General features: G+C 44.7%; 1 protein-coding gene across 1 annotated transcript in view; it reads right to left on the reverse strand.

The window, feature by feature from the left end:
• SLC12A8 (solute carrier family 12 member 8) overlaps positions 1-20,358 on the reverse strand; it is a 137,628-nt gene that overhangs the window by 91,081 nt on the left and 26,189 nt on the right. Inside the window, exons 4-5 of the mRNA XM_059388009.1 lie at positions 17,234-17,425; positions 11,998-12,229 (exon numbers count right to left, since the gene is read on the reverse strand). Coding sequence (XP_059243992.1) covers positions 11,998-12,229; positions 17,234-17,425 — 424 coding nt within the window. The remainder of the gene's footprint in view (positions 1-11,997; positions 12,230-17,233; positions 17,426-20,358) is intronic.

The following is a 20,358-nucleotide window of genomic DNA, read 5'->3' on the forward strand; positions in this document are numbered from 1 at the left end:
AGCACTGTTTTAGGAAAAGTAATCTGGCTTCACTGTATAGGAGGGTGGGTTGCCCTCCTATATGGAATGGGTAGGGTCAACCAAAGAGAGGCTCCTAGAAGGATAAATTCAGATTTGGGAATCATCTAAGGGCCTCACATAATAAATGCATCTAAGGCGAGAGCTGGGGGGTTGAAAATGATAAGAGAGCTTAAGCTACACAGAGAAATGAAAGTTTACTCCAAACTTTCCAGACTTGGAGAAAAGGTGTAGACATTTGGAAGATAAACTACTTATCTGCTTATTGAGTTTTTTCTGGTTTTGTTTTTGTTTTTTGGCTGGGGTTAAGAGGGGGGTTGAGGAGGAGAAGGTAAATAAATCCAGGAGGAAGAAACACAGGACTTTAGCTCCGCTTGTCTTTAATTCAAGATGATGCTCACACACCCAGGGAGAGACCGAGTGGCAGCTGGTGACATGGGAGCTAAGTCCGAGAAAGTTGGAGAAGCAGACGAGAGCCACCTGAGCAGCAGTCCAGGAAGCGGGCCCTTGCCAGATACTCGATGGGCCCGCACTTTATCTCGGACTTCCAACCTCCGGAACTGTGAGGAATAAATGTCTGTTGTTTAGAGGACCCCCAAGGCTCGGGTGTTTTGCTACAGCAGCCTGAATGGACTGAGACAGTGGTCAGTGGCGCAAAGGGGATCAAGAATAAGAAATGAGCAAAGGTTCTGGCTCTGAAAAGTCAGGGGGTCCTCAGGTATGGCAATTTCAGCAGACAGCAGAGGCAGGCACGCTGGACCCTTGGTCTTTTTAGAGCTCCTGAACAGTGAGCTGGCTTTCCTACAGCCAGCCCGAGGCAGAACCAGATCCCCCATGCTAGACTCAGCCGAGCAGGACCTGGGCCTGCCCCTGCTGGGTACAACGCAAGAGCCTCGCCCTGCAGAGGGCAAAGGGCAGACGCCAGAGCAAAGTGTGCAGGGTGCCAACCAGAGATCACAAACCCACCCAAAGCCCGAGTCTTCCTAGAGAACCAAAAAGTGAAGCTTGGAGATGCATAATTTCATTTTTAAATGCAGAACATAGAATTAAAATGTGCCACATGTCACTTTATTTTCTAAAATGTATTTTATCTATATTTGCCCGACTTCTATGGCAATAAAATCATTTTGGCATGACACACATCTTACATAAATGAAAATATAATCCAACAAAATGGCATTTTAGGAGCTTTAAGCCAAACAAATGTTTGAGAGGGCCTTGTTTAAATTAAGTTGCTGTGCTATTTAGCTTTTCACCGTAATGTGGCTGTGTCTCCAAGGAGCCCTGTGCGATGATGCTGTTTTGGAAGAGACAGGATGGGAGCTGGAGAGGAAGAGGGGCCCATGCGGCCTGTGTGTGGGCCGGGGACACGAGAGGTCAGGAAATGGAAGTGAGGAGAAGAGCCTCTGTCATGGGCAGTTTGGAGATGAAATGAGAGACAGCATAGTGGCTTGGGTTGGAAGGATGTGATGTGATTTGGGGGTTTGAGTGGAGGGAAGGATGTGCCCAGGGAAAGATATCAGACTAAATGAGTCTGCACCCTGTCCATGAGATTCCCCCAGCCCCTTCCTCCATCCGCCCCACCCCCAACCCCACCCTGTTCTCAGCACTGTTGGGAGTCAGGCATGCCCATGGCAGGAGACTGGAGAGTTCTCTGGAGGACATTACCTGCACCAGAGGAAAGACCTCCAGAAACTGGCAGTGGGGAGTCTCGGGGGAAAGAGCCCAATGTGCCACGCGATTATCCCACAGAGATGCCTCCCACCACAGCCAACCCCTCCACTGCGCACAGAACCTCCATAGGCCCACCAGCGCACCCTCATTAAACATGAACAGACAGCCAAGAACTACGAGGTATTGAAGCAAGAAGGCTTGCAGCAACTAATGCAAAGAGCAAAACAAGGTAACAGGAACAAAGAAGCACAGAAAAAACGAGGTAGAGAGCAGAAGAAAATTTTGCCAGAAAATCAATTCCTGTAATTTATAGCCAGAAAGAATCAAAAGGAGATATTATATTCATGAAACAAGAACAGGCTGTGATTTTGAAACTGACAATCAGAGAACAAAAGCGAGCTCTTAGAAACTAAGGCTAGTCAAAACGAGAAACTCCGTACCTCGGAAATAAAGTTGAGGAACATTCCCATAAAGTAGGGATGGGAAAAAGGGATAAGCTAGAGAACAGAGAAGATTAAAATAATAATAATAACAGGAGCTTCGAGCAAGGAGTTCTAAAATCCAAGTAATCAGAATTCAAGGGAAAAAAATAGAAATTAAAAAATAGAAAACAAAGGGGAAGAAATTGTCAAAGAAATAACTGAAAATTCCAGATTCAAAGGGCCCCAAGTCAATGAATAGCAATTTTCATTATGCAATGTAAGAACCTTAAGGGAAAAGGGAAGATCCTACAGCACTTGAAGAAGAGAAAGAGGTCACTTAGCCAGAGCAGAAATACAAATAGCACCAAACTCCCGGATTCTGCTGAATGTCAGAAGGCAGAGCAGTGACTTCAAAATTCTAAGGGCAACTATTTTCAGCCTAGATTTTTATATCTCCTACTAATCACACACACAGAAGAGGATTATCTGGGACTCGGGACAGCAGGGACAACATGTGGGAGCGGTGAGGGCAAGTACCAGCATGACCACTGTGGGCCTGGCCTGAGCTCGTCCATCTAGAAGGGAGGTCCATCTCCAAGAGAAAACGTGACACAAGGGAGAACTGGGAAAAATGCCTGTACATATTTAAAAGCTTTATGGATATTTTTTAATGGTGAATTTTATAAACTAGAAAATAAAGCAAATGGAAAAAAAAGAAAAAGCAACAGAGTGCAGTGGATTGAATGGTGGGCCCCAAAAAGGCATGTCCACACACAAACCCTCGAAAACTGTGAGTGTGGAAAAAAGGTCTTTGCAGATATAATTCAGTGAAGGATCTCAAGATGGAATCATCCCAGATTATTCAAACTGGACCTATCTCCAATGACAAGCTGTCCTCATGAGGCACTCATGGAGGAGAGGGAAGAGGAGGAAAAGGCCATGTGCCCATAGAGGCAGAGAAGGGAACAATTTGGCCACGAGCCAGGGAATGTCTGGAGCCCCAGGAGCTGTAGGAGACAAGGAAGGCTTCTCCTCGAGAGCCTTGGGAATGAGCGGGACCCTGCCAACACCTGGCTTTTCCACTGCTGGTCTCCAGAACTGTGAACTGACATGCTCCTATTGTTTCAAGTCCCCCAGGTTGTGGAGAGGTGTTAAGGCAGCCCTTGGAAACTAATACACAGAGTAAGCTTAATTTCAGGAAAAACTGAAAGATATACCAAAAAAAGGTAACCAGAGTGTGCAATGTGGCTCCAAAACAAGTATCTTTATGTATATGTATGGCTTCAATAATACGTAAAAATTAATTTTAAAAGAAAAAGTGATGTATTAGAAAAAATTGCTCAACATATACAATAAACATTACTAAAATCTAAACAAGTATTTGTTTTATTCTGAATTAATTGTTAAGGTGGGAGTGCTATAGATCACTAAAAAGGAAGATAGCACAAAGGAAAAATAGAGAAAGATTATAAATAATTTGAAGAAAAACAAATATAAGTGGCAAAAAATATGAATAAAATAATTCTCATTAATGATTTAAGAAAAATAATTTTTTTAAAGGAGCACAATTTTTGCCTATCACTTGGCAGAAATTTACAAGACGGAACATGCCCAATATTGTACAGGGTACGGGAAACCAATAACTCTTATATACTATCAGTGGGAGTTCAGAATGGAACAACTTTATCAGAAGGCAGTTTGGCAGAACCTAACAAAATTTCAAATGTGCTGGGCCTTTGTCCTATTAATTCTGTTTATAAGTCTCGATCCTATAGGAATAAGCTTTAAATTTTGCACAGTTATTGCATGTCAGCAATACTTTAATAGTAACAAACTGGAAAAAACCTTACATAGCCATCAGTAAGTTAAATGAGTTTTTTTTTAAATTATATTTATTTATTTGACAGACAGAGATCACAAGTAGGCAGAGAGGCAGGCAGAGAGAGAGAGGAGGAAGCAGGCTCCCTGCTGAGCAGAGAGCTTGATATGAGGCTCTATCCCAGGAGAAGGCAGAGGCTTTAACCCACTGAGCCACCCAGGTGCCCCAGTTAAATAAGTTTAAATATAAAGTATTTTAGGTTTGTAATATGGAATATTATGTAGGTGCCAAAAGAGAATGAGGGAATCCTAAATGTACTGACATCACAGGATGCCCATGATAGGTTATTGTGTGGGAGAGGAAGAAGAGCAAAACAATAGAATCTAATCACATTTTTACAAAGAATGATGTTGCGTGTGTTTTATGTATATGCATACATACTTGAATGTGAGTAGAAAATAGACTGGAAAAATATTTACGAATCTCCCTCTGGGAAGTAGGAGCAGGAGAATAAAGTAAGGGAGGGTACTTTTACTTTCTATTTTATATTTCAGAATTTTTAAAATTCTTATAATATAAAACATTTTGTCTCTGAAATAAAGGGGAAATGTAATTTCATTTAAGAGATGTTTTTTTTTCTTTCTGATTTTAAAGTTAACCATTGTGGCTTAAAATGTGTCTTCAAAGTCTCTGAATGAGGACCAGACTAAGTGACTCACTTCTAACAAAGAGACCATGATGGAAGCATGGCTATATGACTTCAGAAGCCAGATCGTGTGAAGGACAGAGTGCGTGCTCTCTGATTATTGGCTCCCAGAGAAGCTGGCTACTGCAGGACCTGGGGACGCATAAGCAGCTCTCAGGAAAGAACCACATGGAGAGGGAGGGAGACTTCCTGCCAACAAACACCCCTGACTCACCAGCCAGCTCCTCCAGCTGCTGTCCAGCCCTCAGAAGGCCATAGCTCCTGCTGACATCTCACTGAGCCTCATGAGACACCCAGCACCACGACCACCAGCCAGGCTGTACCTACGTTCCTGGTCCACAAACAAAGGCAAGAAATAATACATGTTCATGGTTGTTTCAGGCCACCACATTTTGGGGTGATTTGCTCAATAGCAGTAGATAACTAACGCCTGTACCATGCTCTCTAGGGAGGGTAGAAGTGTGAAAATGAAGCGAAGGAGGAAACTTTGTTTTCTTACTTTCCACATTTTTACTTTCTATATTCCAGGCCTGTTTAGATTTTTTTTTTAGTCTTTTATATTTAAATAAAGGGACAGAAATAAAGTGAGGCATAAATGTATTTTTAAAACACTCTTCCTTGGATTTTAAAAGGAACACTAATGGGAAAGGACAAAGTTGCAGGCCCGACACCATACAACCTCAGCACCCATTAGAAAGCAGTGATAACCAAGTCTAACAGAACCCTAGAACAGAACGGGGGGACCCGAAATAGACTCACACAAGTGTAGTCCACGGAGCTTTGACAAAGGAGCAAAGGCAATGAATGCATTCTGTTCAACAAATGATGCAACATCAGGACAACCACATGTAAAAATAAATCTAGACACTGACCTTACATCCTCCAAAAAAATGGACTTGAAATGGATCATAGACTTCAGTGTAAAACACAAAACCATAAAATACCTAGAATATAACATAGAAGAAAATCTACATGACCTTTGGTTTAATACTGAGTTTTTTAGGTACAACACCAAAAGCATGATCTGTGAAAGAACAATATTGGTGTTAGATTTCATAACAATTAAAAGTTTCTGCTCTGCAAAAGATGCTGTTAAAAGAATAAAAGGACAAGCCATGGGCTGGGAGACAATATTTGCAAGACCTATATGTGATAAAGGGCTTGTGTCCAAAATATACAAAGAATTCTTAAAACTCAGCAATAAGAAGACAACCAGATTTAAAAATGGGCAACAGACCTGAACAGATACCTCACTAGAATGACCTACAGATATCATACAAACATATGAAAAGATGCTTATTATTATGTGTGATTACTGAATTGCAAATCAAAACAACTGAGATGCTAGTCTTAGGGATACACATCAGAGTGGCTAGCAGCCAAGAAATTGATACCAGCCAACACTGGCGAGGATGCGAAGCAACAGGAACTCTCATTAGTTGCTGGTGGGAATACAACATGGCACAGCTTCTTTGAAAGGTAGTTGGGCTGTTTCTTAGAAAGGTATTTATTCAAATGGGTTAAAAAGTCATATCTTCACAAAACCTGCTCACAAATGCTTACAAAAGTTTTTCATAATTGCAAAAACTGAAAGTGACCAAAATGTCCTTTAATTAGGTGAATGAATTTTAAAAACCTGAGTTACATTACACAATAAAATATTATTCAGTGATTAGAAGAAATAAGCTGGAAACTTCCAAACTCCTTCTGTGAGGCCAGCATTACCTTGACCCCAAAACCAGACAAAGACCCCACCAAAAAGTAAGAATTACAGACCAATATCCCTGATGAACATGAATGCAAAAATTTTCACCAAAACAGCAACCAATAGGATCTAACAGTACATTAAAAAGGATTATTCATCATGACCAAGGGGGATTTATTCCTGGGCTGCAAGGTTCAACACCCACAAATCAATGTGATACAATACATAAATAAAAGAAAGGACAAGAGCCATATGATCCTCTCAATAGATGCAGAAGAAGCATTTGACAAAGTACAGCATCCTTTTTTGATTAAAACTCTTCACAGTGTAGGGACAGAGGGAACATGACTCAATATCATAAAAGCTGTCTATGAAAAACCCACAGCAAATATCATTCTCAAGGGGGAAAAACTGAGAGCTTTTCCCCTAAGGCAGGAATGTGCCACAGATGTCCACTATCACCACTGCTATTCAACATAGTACTAGAAGTCCTAGCCTTGGCAATCAGACAACAAAAAGAAAGAAAAGGCATCCGCATCAGCAAAGAAGAAGTCAAACTCTCACTCTTTGCAGATGACATGATACTTTATGTGGAAAACCCAAAAGACTCCAACCCAAAATTGCTAGAACTTATTATATAGGAATTCAGGAAAATGGCAGGATATAAAATCAATGTACAGAAATCAGTTGCATTTCTATACACTGACAATGAAACAGAAAAAAATAAATTAAGGAATTGATCTCATTTACAGTTGCCACCCAACACATAAGATACCTAAGAATAAACCTAACCAAAGAGGCAAAGAATTTGTACTCAGAAAACTATAAAGTACTCGTGAAAGAAAAAGAGGAACACACAAAGAAATGGAAAATATTCCTTGCCCATGGATTGAAAGAACAAATATTGTAAGAATGTCTATGCTACCTAGAGCAATCTATACATTCAATGCAATCACTATCAAAATACCATCAACTTTTTTTTCACAGAACTGGAACAAATAATCCTAAAATTTGTATGGAGCCAAAAAAGATCCCAAATAGCTAAAGAAATGTTGAAAAAGAAAACCAAAGTTGGTAGCATCACAATTCTGGACTTCAAGCTCTATAACAAAGCTGTAATCATCAAGACAGTGTGGTACTAGCACAGAAACAGACACACAGATCATTGTAACAGAACAGAGTGCCCAGAAATGGACCCTCAACTCTATGGTCAACTAATCTTTGACAAAGCTGGAAAGAATGTCCAATGGAAAAAAGACAGTGTCTTCAACAAATGGTGTTGGGAAAGTTGGACAGCCACATGCAGAAGAATGAAGCTGAATCATTTCCTTACACCACACACAAAAATAGACTCAAAATGGATGAAAGACCTAAATGTAAGACAGGACTCCATCATAATCCTACAGGAGAACACAGGCAGCAACCTCTTCAACCTGGGCGGCAGCAACTTCTTGCTAGATAGATCTCCAAAGACAAGGAAAACAAAGGCAAAAATGAACTATTAGAACTTCATCAAGATAAAAAGGTTTTGCACATCAAAGGAAACAGTTGACAAAACCAAAAGACAACTGACAGAATGGGAGAAAATATTTGCAAATGACATGTTGGATAAAGGGCTAGTATCCAAAATCTATAAAGAGCTTATCAAACTCAACACCCAAAGAACAAATAATCCGATCAAGAGATGGGCAAAAGACATGAACAGACATTTCTCCAAAGAAGACGTCCAAATGGCCAACAGACACATGAAAAAATGCTCAATATCACTCACCATCAGGGACCTACAAATCAAAAGTACAATGAGATACTACCTCATACTGGTCAGTATGGCTAAAATTAACTAGTCAGGAAACAATAGGTACTGGTGAGGATGCAGAGAAAAAGGAAACCCTCCTTCACTGTTGGTGGGACTGCAAGCTGGTACAGCCACTCTGGAAAACAGCATGGAGGTTTCTCAGAAAGTTGAAAATAGAGCTACTCTATAACCCAGCAATTACACCAGTGGGTATTTACCCTAAAGATACAAATGTAGTGATCCGAAGTGGAAAGTACACCCCAATGTTTATAGCAGCAATGTCCACAAGAGCCAAACTATGGAAAGAGCCCAGATGTCCATCAACAGACAAATGGACAAAGAAGATGAGGTGTATATATACAATGGAATATTATGCAGCCATTAAAAATGAAATCTTGCCATTTGCAACCATGTGGATGGAAATAGAGGATATTACGCCAAGTGAAATAAGTCAATCGGAGGTAAACAATTACCATATGATCTCACTGATATGTGGAACTTAAGAAACAAAACAGAGGATCATAAGGGAAGAGAGGAAAAAATAAAACAAAATGAAACCAGAGAGAGAGGCAAACCATAAGAGATTCTTAATCATAGGAAATGGAGGGTTGCTGGAGGGAAGAGCCATGGAGGAATGGGGAAACTGGGTGATGGACATTAAGGAGTATATGTGTTTTAATGAGCACCAGATATTGTATAAGAGTGATGAATCACAGACCTGTATCTCTGAAAGCAATAATACATAATATGTTAACAAATTGAATTTAAATAAATAAATAGGAAAATAAAAACAAAAACACAAAAACATTATACTAAATAAAAGAAGCCAGATGCAAAATAAAATAAAATAAGAAAAGAAGAGCTATCATGTCACCAAAAGGCGCAGAGAAACCTTGAATGCATATTGCTTAGTGAAAGAGGTGAGTCTAAATAGGCTATATACTGTGTGATTCCAAAGACGATGTTCTAGAAAAGGCAAAACAAGAGAGAGAGAGCAAGAAGATCAGTGGTTGTCAAGAGTTCAGGGGGAGGGGTAGGCAGGGGGGGAGGTGTGAATAACTGAGGCACAGGAATTTCTGGCGCATTAAACTATTCTGTATGATACTGTGATGGTGGATATACATCTTTATGATTTGCAAGAGCTCACAGAACTGCACAACAGGAATGGTAAATCCTAACCTAAACCATGGGCTTCGGGCAATATGCTATCAGCATATTCCCTACTTGTAACAAACATGCCACAGGACCGAGACATTAATAGGATCAGGGAAAGACAGGAACCTCTGGACCATCTGCTCAATTTTCTATAAATCTAAGACTGCTCTGCAAAATACAGTCTATTCATTTTTTACGCAGCATGAATCAACTGACAGAAGAGTAGAAATAAAATAATACGGGCACCCATAATCTCAGCAGACAGTCAGTCACTGCTGACGCTTAGGCAGAGTTCCTTCCAGTCCTTTTTCCAGTCTTTTTTCAAATGTCTGTGTGCCTGCCATTTTCCCAAAGAGCTGCAATCAGGCTGCTAAATCCATTCGGAAGGTTTATGGTCTAGTTTTAGTTTGGATTTCTAACTGCAAAGAAAGTAGCACATAGAAAACATCAGTGATACCAAAAACAGATCCAAGAGGGGCCAGTTGCCATGGAAATGATTGAAAATAAATTTCACTTCACACTACACCCTGCTAATGTACTGACCAGAAAGAAGGAGAACTACTTGGAGTAACAAGAGAGCAGCCAAGACAGCTTCTGTTGGAGAAGAAGGAAAACACATCAGCCTAGCAAGGTCTCAAAGAGTCCAGGAGTACACTCTGCAATTTAATGAGTTACGCTCTTTCAGCAACCACGCGGATGGAGGGAGAAAGCACTTGGGAACGGGAGACCTGGGTAGACTCCCTTGTCTCCACTGACAGCTAGTTAGACAGCCAAGCGGCCAGCAGGTCTCCCTCCGGATGCGGGCTTGTCTCTACGGTTGGTGCAAGGCCAGGAAACAAATCACTCCTCTCCTCCAATGGAGATGCTCCAAATGGTTAGCTTCGAGGCCAAGGCACCAAAGGATGGTCTGGACACTGCACTGACTGGCCCTTAACATGGGAGTGGATCCTGGGGGCATCCCTCCTGCACAGAGCTTAACCCTGAAGACCCTACAACCTGGGCATTCGGGAGGTTCTAGGAGAGGGCTCAGGATGCCAGAGTGTCAGGGGCACCCAGGGAGCTCAGGGGAGTGACGGGTGTCCAACAGAAGAATTTTAACCTACAAAAAACTAGTAAGGCCAGAGTAGCGTGTACCAACTGATCCCTGAATGTCCAGCAACCATTGTTTGTTTGTTTGTTTTTAAGATTTTATTTATTTATTTGACAAAAGAGAGAGGTCACAAGTAGACAGAGAAGCAGGCAGAAGGGGAGAGAGGAGCAGTCTCCCCACTGAGCAGAGATCCGGATGCGGGGCTCAATCCCAGGACCCTGAGGTCATGATCTGAGCCAAAGGCAGAGGCTTAACCCACTGAGCCACCCAGGTGCCCCCAACCAATGTTTTTCATGAAAGACGAGGGCGTTTAGAACACATGTCAGGGACAGCCTTCCTGGGGGAAAGCAGAGCTAGGTCCCAAAAAGACAGTTGGGAGTTCAATGAAGACAGGCACAGCTTCCCACCTCGGAAACAGCACAGCTGTAGAGTCGAATAGATCCTGTTTCATTCTCAGCTCTGCCCTTCATCACCACAAACGGCATAAGCCCCAGTTTCCTCACCTGCAAAATGGGAACCTCTGTTCTTCTCTCATGGATGACATGAGATAAGCCACGTGCAGGGCTCAGCACAAGGCATGGCGCAAAGCCAGCACTCGCACCATTACGGATGCGTGTGCTGCGGGTCTTCTTTCCTTTTCTAACACAGAGGATGGCCCCATTTTTCTTTCCCTGTCCAGATTCCAGTGTAGATGCCATAAAAAGCCAGAGCCCCCAACGAGGGAAGGATCATGCAGCTCCCTTTTTTCTCCTGCGACCTACGAACAGCCCTGTACTCTGGAGAGAACAAAGACTTCAGACGCCAAACCAACCCAGATCACAAGGCTACAAAGTTACAGACGCTCTGCATAACAGCATCCCACTCAAAGGGCAAGGATTTAGGCTTAGACTTGGCGAGCACCACCACCGTCCAAGCCCAGGAAAACTCAGGGTTAAACAGGGGTCCATTTGTTACCAACATAAAACTCCGTTTCCAAATGGTGCAGAGTGCACCTATCATTCTTCCTGCCTCAGCTCAGTTAATGGATTCTTATTTTTATTTTGAAAAACATTTTTATTTTTTTCTTTTTAATTTAAGTTTAAATTTAATTTAATTCTTTTCTTGTTCTTATTTTATTTTGAAAAAAAAAATTTGCTCTAAAATACTATAGGTAATCAACCTGTATCTGTCCCCATCTCCCACAAATGACAATTATTAACATTTGTTATACCTGCATCCTTTAAAAAAAAAGAAACAAAATATTGATGCACAAAATTAAAATCTGTTTTCTTCTCTACTTCCAGATCTATTTCCTACCACACTCCCACTGTTGGGAATTTTATCTTTATCTAGTCCGGTTCTACTTTATTCTTTGTTTGAGCTAAATATTTGGTTTGTTTTTGTTTTTAAACAGAAAGAAAATAAAAAGGAAGTTGGACAACGTGTTACGTGAAAACGCCTGTGTGAGGAGGGAGGCCTTTGCAGCCAGAAGCCGCCCACTCACCTGCTCTATGGATAACGCCCTCGCCATAGGTAATGCTTCCGAGCACGGAGCCTTGCAAACTCACACCCGTTAACCTCCGGAAAGCCCTGCAGAGCTCAGAAGGCCGTCTGACAGACTCCAGAAGGCTCACCTGGGTCCAGATGCGTGAAGGAGCCCACCACGAAGTCCAGCGTGGACACGGCCAGCAGGAGCAGCAGCAGCAGCTGCAGCCGGATTATCCACTTGACACCCGCTAGGTTAATGCCCAGCAAGGCCAGAAGCACCGCGACCGAAATTCCTCGCACCGCCCAGATCCTCCTGATGCTCAGCAAATCGGAGATGGACTCAGCAAAGCCGGTGATGTACATGGCACCTGCAACACACTGACAGGGCAGCCGAGTGGGCAGGAGAACAGAACACCTGGAAGCCACAGGCCAGAGCCGCCAGGCTGGGAAGCCCCGCCCACGCTGTCAGGGCTCAGCACCTGGGAACCACCACGGGAGCTCAGTGAGCCCTTCCCGCCTGTGACTCCGGCCTTAGGCCCCATTTCTTCTCATCTAGTCTCCACCATCCCCCCGAGGAGAGTGTGAATGCCAGTCAGTGGTGACTATGGTGAGAAGATCACAGGAGGAAGGAGATGGGACCCTGGGCCAAAGAACACTTGGAACTTCTCTGAGTTATTCAAGAGCTAAACAGAGGGAAGCCTGGGTGGCTCAGTCATTAAGTGTCTGCCTTCAGCTCAGGTTGTGATCCTGGGGTCCCAGGATAGAGGGATAGAGCCCCAGGCTCCCTGCTCAGTGGGGAGTCGCTTATCCCTCTGTCCCTTCCCCTGTCATGCACTTTCTCTCTCAAACGAATAAATAAAATCTTAAAAAAAAAAGAGAGAGAACAGAAGCTCACAGGGGGTCCCATCTCAGGGTCTTAGAAAGGCACTGAAGCAAACCCCAGTTTTTTTCTCCATTTTTTTATAGGTCATTATTATTTTTTAAAAAATTACCTAAATCTTAAAATAAGAAAAAAAAAGTGGGCAGCACATCTTTTCAATGTCATCTGGAACAAAGGCTACCCAAGGACTATCTAGGTGTATGTGCTTAGTTCTACTCATTGTTTACTATCGATTAAATGTGGTAAATGTCCCAGACTTTGTGAAGTTACTGTCAGTTTACAGATTCTTTCCAGCAGAGATGCAAATAACTTCTGTCCTGTGGAACAGATAACCCAGAAGACTCAGTTTTGTTATCCAGTAAGACATTAACCACTTTTGTTCGGCAATCCGATCCTGAAACTTATTTATGAAACTGTTTAACCAGGAACTAGATAATCAATACGGGTAGCTTCTCAACTGCTCTTTAACATCTGACTGGCTCCTCAATTAATGAGTTAAACAAACTCTTTGGCCCATGTATATTTTATATTTGCCTGAAAGCCATGATTTTACATAATTCTCAGCCCCCTTCTCTCCATCAGGTTCACTCCTCCCGCATTCCCCCAGGCCAGCGGGTCACCATCTTCACTGTGCTCTGTCCCCATTGTTCTCTCAGGGAACAAAGTCCACTCTGGCCTCTGTCATGTTCCTCCTTCTTCATGAAGCCTTTCCTCATCCCCCTTTTCTGAATAAATATTATGCTTACTGTCAGTACTATGGGATTAATTATCTGGTTCCATAATCTATTCTTATTTCATGCATAGAAGTCTGTCCCCTATCCCAAGCCACCAAGAATGCAAAAATTGTAAAAAACAAAAATTTCTATGCTGATTGCACTTCTTCAAAGCCCCGGCATTTGCTAACCATGTTACTACAAGTGTTCAATACTTTGTGATGGGCTGACTGTATGAAAAGCATTCTGGAAAGCTGGCACCATTAATTTCCAGCTCTTTTAGGTAAAGACTGGAAGGGCGATATAGTTCCCATACTGCAGAGAAGCTCACAAAGAGGCCCCATTCTTCAACGAAATCAGCTTGTTTTGCCACTAGACACGTGATCATCTGTGTTCCCCCAGCTTACAGGAGGCATTTCTATCTATATATGGGTGTGGGGGGAAGCCCAATAAATGTCAGAGAAAGACAGTCATCTCTGAGAAGGAGATGAGAGAGAGACATGGATGTTTTCCTGCCTTCCCCTCATGACTCAAACTTGCCTTTGACTAAATACCAAGCGCGAGCTGGAGATAACAATGCTGCTATGCCATGAGTATGTGGTCAGGTCAACAGGACCCTTGTGCTCAGGTGTATCAGAGTTGAAAAACCAAATGATAATAGTCCAGTGATGATCATCTCCTTCCCCAGACGTCTCGAACATGCAGAGCTCTGGCCTCACACCTGGCCGGCCAGCCACCAACACCTCAGAGAGATGAGGGAGAAGATTTGGGAGAATACGGGGCAATGAAATGATTCTGCAAGCTTTAAAAATAATGATTTTAAGGATTTGTATCTTCTAAAGTTTTGAAAAGGTTTTTATTTATTTTTTATTTTTTAGATTTTTATTTATTTATTTGACAGAGAGAGTTCCCAAGCAGGCAGAGAGGCAGGCAGCGGGGGGAAAGCAGGCTCCCTCCTGAGCAGAGAGCCTGACATGGGGTTCAATCCCAGGACCCTGAGATCATGACCTGAGCCGAAGGCAGAGGCTTAACCCACTGAGCCACCCAGGCACCCCAAAAGTTTTTATTTTTAAGTAATCTCCACACCATACATGGGGCTCTAACCCACAACCCTGAGATCAAGAGCCATGTGCTCTACTGACTGAGCTAGCCAGGTGGCCCTATATATTCTAACTTGTTATGCCTGAAATAAGGGCTATTAGCAAACTTGAACCTGATGGAAAAATCCTTCTTACTGCCTGTTTTGGGAATAAAGTATTACTGGAACACAGCTGTGCCCAGTTTTTCATACTGTCTAAGGCTGCAACCACAATAGCAGAACGGAACAGTCATGACAGAGCTGTAGGACTCCTAAAAACTAACGTGTTCACTATATGGCCCCTCATAGTAGGAGTTCGCTGACTCCTGTTCTAGAAAGGAATGTAACAATAATAAAAAGAATGCATTCATGCCCTGGAATGACGAGGTTAGAGGTCAGTAAGAACCACGAATAGGGACCCTCACAGAATCCCCAACCACACCCCGGAAGAAGGGTCTTGAATCAATGACCTAACCTTCTGCCTTCAGAAACTGGAGAAAGAAAAGCAAAGTAAACCCAAAGGAAGCAGGAGGAAGGAAATAATAAAAGACATGAGCAGAAATAAATTGGAGACCAGAAAAACAATAGGAAAATCAACAAAACCAAAAATTGCTTCTTTGCAGTCAAGCTTTTAACTATTAAGCCTGACTTAAACAAGGGAGCGAAGCCTCGGATGACCAAAATCGGGAATGAAAGACACACTACCAATCTTATAGAAAGTAAAAGGATTATAAGGAATCTATGAACAATCATGTGCCAATAAATTATACAACTGAGATGAAATGGACACATTCCCAGAAAGACACAAACTTCCAAAACTGACTTAAGGAGACACAGAAATCAGATTATGCCTATGTGAGTGAAGAGATTGATTTAGTTATCAAAAACTTCCTACTGGGCGCCTGGGTGGCTCAGCCGGTTAAGCGGGCTGACTCTTTATTTCGGCTCAGGTCTAGATCTCAGAATCAAGGGATCGAGCCCTGCTTCATCAGGCTGTCCACTCAGCGGGGCATCTGCTTGAGAGTCTCTCTCCCCCTCTCGCTCAGTCCCTCTCCTACGCTTAGGCACGAGCACACACACACACACACACACACGTGCAATACTCTCTCTCCGATAAATAAATAACTCTTCTTAAAAAAAGGAAAAGGAAAAAAGCTTTCTACAAAGCAAAGCCTGGGACCAGATGGTTTCACCACTCAATTTTATCAAACATTTAAAGAAGGATTAACACCAATCCTTTAGAAACTCTTCCCAAAAAATAGAAGAGGAGGGAACACCTCGCAACTCATTCTATTGTGCCAGCTTTATCATGAGAGCAAAACGAGGCAAAGCTATCACAAGAAACTGTAGACCAATATCTCTCACTGATACATGTGGAAACTTCCTCAACAAAAGCCTAGCAAACGGAATTCAATAGTATACAAAAAGGATTCCGCGTGGCACCGTGCCCTGATCAGAGAGCCCAGCCCGGTAAGAGACAGGCAAAGGAGAGGCGTGCTGGGGACTCTGAGCAGAGGGGCCCAGTGTTTCTGACCTGTGCGCAGAAAACACTCTCTGCTTCCTTCTAAGCAGCACACACACCCGAGATCCAACATCTCAGCGTCCTCCCCTCCCCTCATCCCTTCCAGCTGGCCCCTGGTCTGGGAAGCTGCGCTACCAGCTAGCAGGTCTCCCCAGAGAGTGGGGCTGCTACCTGCTCACCTATGAGACCGCACAGACATAAAAGTCCTACAGACAAATAACCAAGGTAATAAAATAAACGGAGCATTTCTCACTCGCCTCCCAAACTAAAATGCATAAAGCTCTTCCTCTGCTAAAGGCGAGTGGTTTTTAAGAGCGTGGTGACAATCTCTCTCCCTTCCGTGCACGTCACACACGCGCGCGCGCATGCACACACACACACACACACACACACACATGCCTTTATGCTGTTGAAGATGTACTTAGGCTAAAATACCTGTTCCTGTTGCTGAAAAAGAAAAGAAAGAAAACCTGCGCCTTCTTTGAGGAGACTCCTGTACTCTTACTTAAACAAATTCCTTCCTTCAAACTGCTTTTTCAACCACCCACCACCCTTTGAACGATCATAAAAGCCTTTTCTGAGCCAAGAAGTGCTCATAAAGAGCCGCTTCTTAACGCGGGAGCTGTGTGTCCTCAGCGTCAGGCCCCCAGCCCTGTGTCTCCGCGACATAAGCCCCCGCACACCTCCCTGCCCACTGGTGTTGTGAGAGCCTGAGTCCCCGCCACGCCACCTCCCTGTGAGGACCCCCTCCTCAGACAGGGCGACAGGGGCTCTCAGCCTCCCCCGCAAGGCCAGCAAGCGGTCAATGAGCCGCGAGCTCCCGCTCATCGGAGAAGGGCCTGCTTCCCCAGAAAGTCCAGGAAGGTGAAGTGTGCCCCCCTTTCAGCACCAAAGTGCCCCAGAGATGGGGCCACCCAGCCACCACCTAGGCTCTGGCCTCTGTCCTGCATTCCCTCCCTAGAACGGGCTGCAAGAATAGCCCCAGCCCACGCCCTGGCTTCCAGGGCAAATCAGGACGCCGGGAGGCACGAGAGATGGAGAGGAAGGAGCACTGGACTCTGGGTCAGGGCCCTGGATGGAGAGCTGGGCTCTCCAAGTCCCTCTCAGAGCCCCCGGCTGCCCATCTATAAAATGGGGACAACCGAAGGCCTCCTGGCACAGCTCCCCACCCCCAGCTGCCCAGACTCACCTGTCCGAACACATAGAGCAGCCCGATAGTGCCTCCGGTCTGCCCGCCGAGGACCGAGGAGATCATGGAGTAGACACCCCCGCTGCCGACACCACAATGCTCCCCAACACCGATGCCGGACAGCACAGTGACAAGGGCCACCAGAATGACGAAGGACACCAGGAACATGCCCATGAGTACTCCCGTGTTTCCCTGCAACACAACAGCAAGGGGCAAGGCCAGGGGTTAGGACGGGGGGCCCTCCCAGGAGCACTGACCTCCTTCTCCCATGCCCCCTAAGGCTGTCACAGGGGTGGGGAGGAAGAGCTGAGCAGAGGTGAGGCACCAGGAAAAGGACAGAGGCAGTGCACAAGAGGAAGGCCTGGAAAGAATTCCAAATGAAGGGCAAGGTCCTTGCTTCAAGCTCTTCAAGGACTTGCCGCCACCAGCAGGGTGCTCCTGTGGCCCCTCCTAATCCGCCCCCTCCACCCCCCAAGTCCTCATTCCCATGCCCTGGCAGAAAGGCCCATGCTTGGGCACCTGGGTGGCTCAGTGGGTTAAAGCCTCTGCCTTCGGCTCTGGTCATGATCCCAGAGTCCTGGGATTGAGCCCCACATCGGGCTCTCTGCTCAGGAGGGAGCCTGCTTCCTCCTTTCTCGCTCTCTGCCTTCTTGTGATGTCTGTCTGTCAAATAAATAAATAAAATCTTTAAAAAAAAAAAAAGAAGAAGAAAGGCCCATGCTCTTCCCCCGACCCCCCTGTGCAGCACGCCTTTCCTGCTCACTCCACCTTCTGGAAAGCTTCACTTAAGACTCAGTGGCTAGGGGCTTCCTCCTGGGGGACGCTGTCCCTGGAACCTTCCTCCAGCTCCTACAGTACTCTTATAAGTACCCAGGTACTTAAAAGTACCACAGTACTTATCTGTGGGTCTTATAGCACTTAAAGTACTTAAAAATGGGTCTGCTTCCAAGTCCATCTTGACCTCTGGACTGGGAGTACCAAGATAGCGGGATGTGCTTTATTCAGTTAGACTTTATTAATACATTTTCTTATTTTGCTGATTTTATATATTTCTTTTAAAGATTTTATTTACTTCCTTGACAGAGGGAGAGAGAGCACAAGTAGGTAGAGCAGTAGGCAGAGGGAGAGGGAGAAGCAGGCTCCCCGCTGAGCAGAGAGCCTGACATGGTACTTGATGCCAGGATCCTGGGATCATGACCTGAGCCAAACGCAGACATCTAGCCAACTGAGCCACCCAGGTGCCCTGATTTCATAATTTTAATGAAATTATAGAACTACTATTTTCTTCCTTTGTTCATGCTTTCAAACTGTTTGCATGTGATAATAAGATATCCTGGGTGGCGGGGGCACCTGAGTGGCTCAGTGGGTTAAAGCCTCTGCCTTCGGCTCAGATCATGATCCCAGGGTCCTAGAATGGAGCCCCGCATCGGTCCCTCTGCTCAGAGGGAAGCCTGCTTCCCTTCCTCTCTCTCTGCCTGCCTCTCTGCTACCTGTGATCTCTGTATGTCCAATAAATAAAATCTTAAGAAAAAAAAAAAAAGATATCCCGCGTGGGCGCTCGGGTGGCTCAGTGGGTTAGTCGTCTGTCTTCAGCTCAGGTCATGATCTCAGGGTCCTAGGAACAAGCCCTGCATCACATCGGGCTTCCTGCTCTGTGGGGAGCCTTCTTCTCCCTCTCCCTTTGCCTCTCCCCTCAGCTTGTGTTCTCTCTCTCACTCTCAAATAAATAAATAAAATATTTAAAAAAAAAGATATCCACTGATCTTTGACTTTTCATATCAAAACTGCCACTTTAACATCTTCCAAGTCGTAAGTGTGCTGCCAAATTAATTTTTAGAGTTCATATAGTCTATTTGAAAATCATCTGGCATGACTTCTGACTTGAGTTTTACGCCACCTCCTCGTAGTTCTATCTTATTTTTGCCATTTCACGTTTGCCTTTTTTTTTCCATGATCAAATATGGCTTTTCAGGTAAAACGAATCTCAGAGCTCACATCATGTCAGAGCAAAAGGGTGTATTGGTGTAGTAGGCAGCCTCCAAGGCAGCTCCCAGGACCCCCAGCCCCCGGCGCACGTGCCCTGTGTCATCTCCTCCCCTCGAGCTGGGGTTGAACCTGGTGACTCACTTTTAATGAAAGGAACACTGCAGAAGTAAAGGGATATCACTTCTGAGATGAGGAGATAAAAAGACCGTGGCTCTCATCTTGGGTGCGCACGCTTTCTCTTGCTCTCCCTCTTTCTCTCTCTCTCTCTCTCTCTCTGAGATCGCTCATCCTAGGGAAGTCTGCGGCACGTGGAGAGGCAGCCCTAGGAAGAGGCCTCCTGTGACAAGGCTGGCCGGCCACCACACCGGTCATCTTCGGCTGGTAGAGCCTTCGGGTGGGATGGCGGCCCCGGCTGGCAGGCTGAGGGCATCCCCAGCAGAGATCCTGAGTCAGAGGCACCCGGCTACACTGCAGCTGGCTCCCTGGACCCCAGCAACTCTGAGATGATATAGGTTTGTGCCTTAGGCTGCTAGGTACTGGAGTCCTGCGTTCTGCTGCAATGGAAAATGTAACACGACTTGACTTGCACCTTCACTTTGGGGATGGAACAGACACTTCTGCCCAGCCATTTCTCCAAAAAAAAAGAGCCCAGTGGGAGAGTTAAGAAGAGACCCTTAAAGACTTAAGAGTCAAAATAGAGAGAGCACTTAGGGGTGCCTGGCGGACTCAGTCGGTAGAGCGTGCAACTCTTGATCTAGGGGCTGTGAGTTTGAGCTTCACGTGGGGTGCAGAGCCTACTTGAAAAAAAAGAGAGAGAGAGAGAGAGCTTACCTTTTTCTCCTTCTATAGGAGAAACTACCCAATGTATGAAGCCAAGCCTGGGGGCCCAGCGGTCACTGGCCAGGCCTTCCTCTGCCGCAGCAGTTAGTCTGATGGGCCTCCCTCGGACACAGGATGGAGAGGTGCTGGGCATTGAGGTGGCCTTTAGGACGGGGCAAAAACAGAGGTGGATTCCAGATACCTAAATCCGGGGGCAGGACAAGGAGTCGAGCTGGAGGCATTGGGTTTTTGTAAGCAGGAGTCTCTCTAAGTTTGGGAGGAATGTAAGAGGCATGAATTCTTAGCATCCACGCTAGGGA

This window comes from Mustela nigripes, chromosome 2 (genome assembly GCF_022355385.1).
Source record: "Mustela nigripes isolate SB6536 chromosome 2, MUSNIG.SB6536, whole genome shotgun sequence".
Classification (NCBI taxonomy): domain Eukaryota; kingdom Metazoa; phylum Chordata; class Mammalia; order Carnivora; family Mustelidae; genus Mustela; species Mustela nigripes.